Source organism: Dermacentor andersoni, chromosome 6 (assembly GCF_023375885.2).
Source record: "Dermacentor andersoni chromosome 6, qqDerAnde1_hic_scaffold, whole genome shotgun sequence".
NCBI lineage: Eukaryota > Metazoa > Arthropoda > Arachnida > Ixodida > Ixodidae > Dermacentor > Dermacentor andersoni.
Genome location: NC_092819.1, coordinates 87,679,014 through 87,682,263, shown reverse-complemented (window position 1 = coordinate 87,682,263; position 3,250 = coordinate 87,679,014). Strand labels below are relative to the sequence as shown.

Here is a 3,250-nt window from a genome sequence, read left to right as displayed (position 1 = left end):
ACGAGTACAGAGAAGGACGTGACACGCACACAGGCGCTGACTTACAACAGTGTTTATTTCGAGTAAGAGAACCACATGTGTAGGCAACATCAGGGATGGTCACAAGTGCGCAGTTTGCAAGGCTCAAATATTTTTACGCGGATAGGATAACTTTTTAAACCAAACGATGATTGGTGGTATTGAAACGCAGTTATCCCCTAACGTATCAAACGCAGTTATCCCCTAACGTATCAATCATTTCGGTTTCGATAATTGGGTGAGTTAACTAACCCCTGCTGTTGTCAACAATGGGGCAGTCTTGATTACTGAAACGCACGTGGTACGTTGGTCATCGAGAGAGAGAGAGAGAGAACAACTTTAGGGAGAATGCCTGCAGAGTCGGTTAGGCTCCCTCCACGCAGGGAGGACAAGCTTTTACCGCGACGCGGCCACTACGTCAATCTCGTGCATTGTGCTCCTCGAGGGCTTGGTTCCTCGCTACTTCCGCGGATCCGAGAGGGCCGCCGCCCCCTTCCTCGGGGTGCTGCCCTCTTTCTCCTCGGTTTCGCGAGGTCGCTGCCTCTCTAGAGCTGCCGAGACCTGCTGGACGGCCTTGAGTTGTGTATCTTGGTCATATATCTTCGTTGCAGCCTCTAGCTGCGGCGGGATCGTCGTTTTCTCGCTGGCTTCTTGTGGATTTATACGACAGTCCCAAAGGATGTGAGCCGCGGTGGCTCTCTCCTTAGCGCACAGTCTACATACGTCACTCGCGTACACGCTCGGACACACGTGTTTAGCTAGCACCGGGGTGAGCAGGGACCCCGTCTGTAATTGCCGGTATAACACTGCCTCCTTCCGGGTAAGCCCCGGGTGAGGTGGCGGCATAGTCTGTCTGTTAAGTCTGTACCACTTCACGATCTCGTTGAAGGTGGTCATCTTGTCCTTGGCACTGAACCGCGACCAACACTCCGAGTCGGCCGTGCTTGCAGCTGCGCGGTTGGTTAGTCCTCGCGCGGCCGAGTTGGCCGTCTCGTTGTGGTTCACGTTCCCGCGTTCCGACACGTCACTGCCCATGTGGGCCGGAAACCACTTGATCACCACAGCGCTTGTGCGTCCGATGTCTTCGGCCTTGCGCAGTATGCGCGCAGCCTCACTACATACCATACCCTTGGCGTAGTTCTTCACTGCCGTTCTAGAGTCACACAACACTGTAGTGCATCCGGGGTCGGAGACGGCCAAGGCGATGGCCACCTCCTCCGCCCGGTGCGCCTGTCGAGTCCGGACGCTCGCCGCGGTCTTCGTTGCACCCGTCGATCTCCGGACAGCCACCACCGCGTATGCGTCGCTGCTCCCGGGGTACTCCGCCGCGTCCACGTAGATGGCGCCTTCTTCTCTGGCGTGGAGGTCCACGAGAGCCCTGGCCCTCGCCAACCTCCGCTCCTTGTTATGCTCGGGGTTCACGTTCCTCGGGATCGGGCAGACCCTGAGCTGTCTGTTGATGCTATCCGGTATAGGTACGTCTTTCTGCTGCTCGCCTTCCCTCGGCTCGAGGCCAAGGTCCCGCAGTATCTTTCTTCCGGTTCTCGTTTCAGAGAGACGCTCGAGTTGCGCCGTTCTCTGTGCTTCGGCTATTTCGTCCAGCGTGTTGTGGACTCCCAGCGCCATGAATTTTTCGGTGCTCGTGCTCCCGAGGAGGCCGAGTGCCGCCTTATACGCCTTGCGTATGGTGGCGTCTATCTTGTTACGTTCGCTCGGCCTCCAGTTGTGGAAAGCGGCCACGTACGTTATGTGGCTAACTGCGAAGGATTGAACGAGCCTAGTCAGGCTCTCCTCCTTCATCCCCGCTCTTCTGTTGGACACTCTCTTGATGAGTCTCATTGCCGCGGCCGCTTTAGCCGAGAGCTTGTTGACCGTTTCACCGTTGACTCTGTTTCGCTGGATGAGCAGCCCGAGCACTCGAATCTTCTCAACCTCCGGTATTACTTGTCCTAACGCTGTCTTGACCGTGATCTTGGGCCGCTCGTACTCGACTTCCTTATTCTTTCTTTTCCTGCCCGCTCCTGTCGGTGGAATCACCAGCAGTTCTGACTTGGCCGGAGAGCAAACGAGTCCAGACCCGCCCAGCTGCTCCTCGATGGCGTTGACCGCTTCTTGCAGCGTTGTCTCGATGTGTCCGTCGCTTCCTCCCGGTACCCATAGCGTAACGTCGTCGGCGTAGATGGTGTGTCGGACTCCCGCTACTCTTTCTAGCCGGTTGGCCACCCCGATCATCACGAGGTTGAAGAGAAGCGGGGAGATCACCGAGCCCTGGGGCGTTCCGACGCTCCCCAGCTTCTTCTCTTCGAGCTGCAGGTCTCCCGCGCAGATTTCGGTGGTCCGTTCCGTCAGGAAGTCTTTGATGTACTGGTATGTCCTTCTGCCCATGTTTAGTCTGGATACTTGGGCCAGGATAGCCGAGTGCCTCACTTTATCGAAGGCGCTCTGCAAGTCCAGCCCGAGTATGGCTCTGTTGTCCTTGGTGCCCGTCGTATCGTCGATGATCTCGTTCTTCAGTAAGATCATGGCGTCTTGCGTCCCGAGCTTCTTCCGAAACCCGATGATGGAATTTGGGTTGGTCATCACTTGCACTGACACCGGAATACCTACAGTGTCTGCAGGGCACATGGAGGTACCCTCCCCACTTTTCCTTTGCGTTAAAGCAGTGTACCTTTAAACGCTCATTCAGCCATTTTCTGCTTTGTCCCTCATAATCCTTACCACATGTTAATGCGAGTTTGTACATTACTGGCTTAATACAATCAACGAACTTGTTGTGTTGCTTCTTTCTGCACGCTCGCTTTTCAGCTAGACCAGGCCTTGTTTGTCTGCACAAACATTGCAAATGTGTTGGAGCTGAAAACACTACTTTGTCATTCACTCGTTGTCCTGTCTTTTTTAATCGTTGCGATAATTGGTGGATGTATGAGATGACCACAACTTTAACCAAATCGGCTGCAGTCAGGCTGGCGGAAGCCTTTCGTGAGAAATTTGAATTCCCACGAATTGTATTTCAACAATGTGAATCGCCTTTTCCTCATCATTTTCCCCACATCGTCACCGCACTCTCCACAGAACTCACCTCACAACTTCTACCCTTCGTCATCTCGCCCTCACCTCACCACATGAGGGCAGATGAGGGATCGCCCTCGTGGGGGTGTCCATGTGTGTATATGACACTTTATTTTCATTACCGTGCAGTAGCCTCAGCCTTTGATTGTGTGTGTTGTTCGGC

At 54.6% G+C, this 3,250-nt stretch overlaps 1 protein-coding gene across 1 annotated transcript; it reads right to left on the bottom strand.

Annotated features, from left to right (window-relative positions):
• Nucleotides 1-377: 377 nt before the first annotated feature.
• LOC140219075 (uncharacterized) lies at nucleotides 378-2,643 on the bottom strand. Its single transcript, XM_072288949.1, has one exon. It carries the CDS (start codon nucleotides 2,641-2,643, stop codon nucleotides 478-480), a length of 2,166 nt encoding a protein of 721 aa, XP_072145050.1. The 3' UTR covers nucleotides 378-477.
• Nucleotides 2,644-3,250: the final 607 nt, after the last annotated feature.

What these genes read in the sequence shown, in the direction of transcription:
- LOC140219075 (XM_072288949.1), bottom strand. Translation starts at nt 2,643, where the DNA reads ATGTGCCCTGCAGACACTGTAGGTATTCCGGTGTCAGTGCAAGTGATG.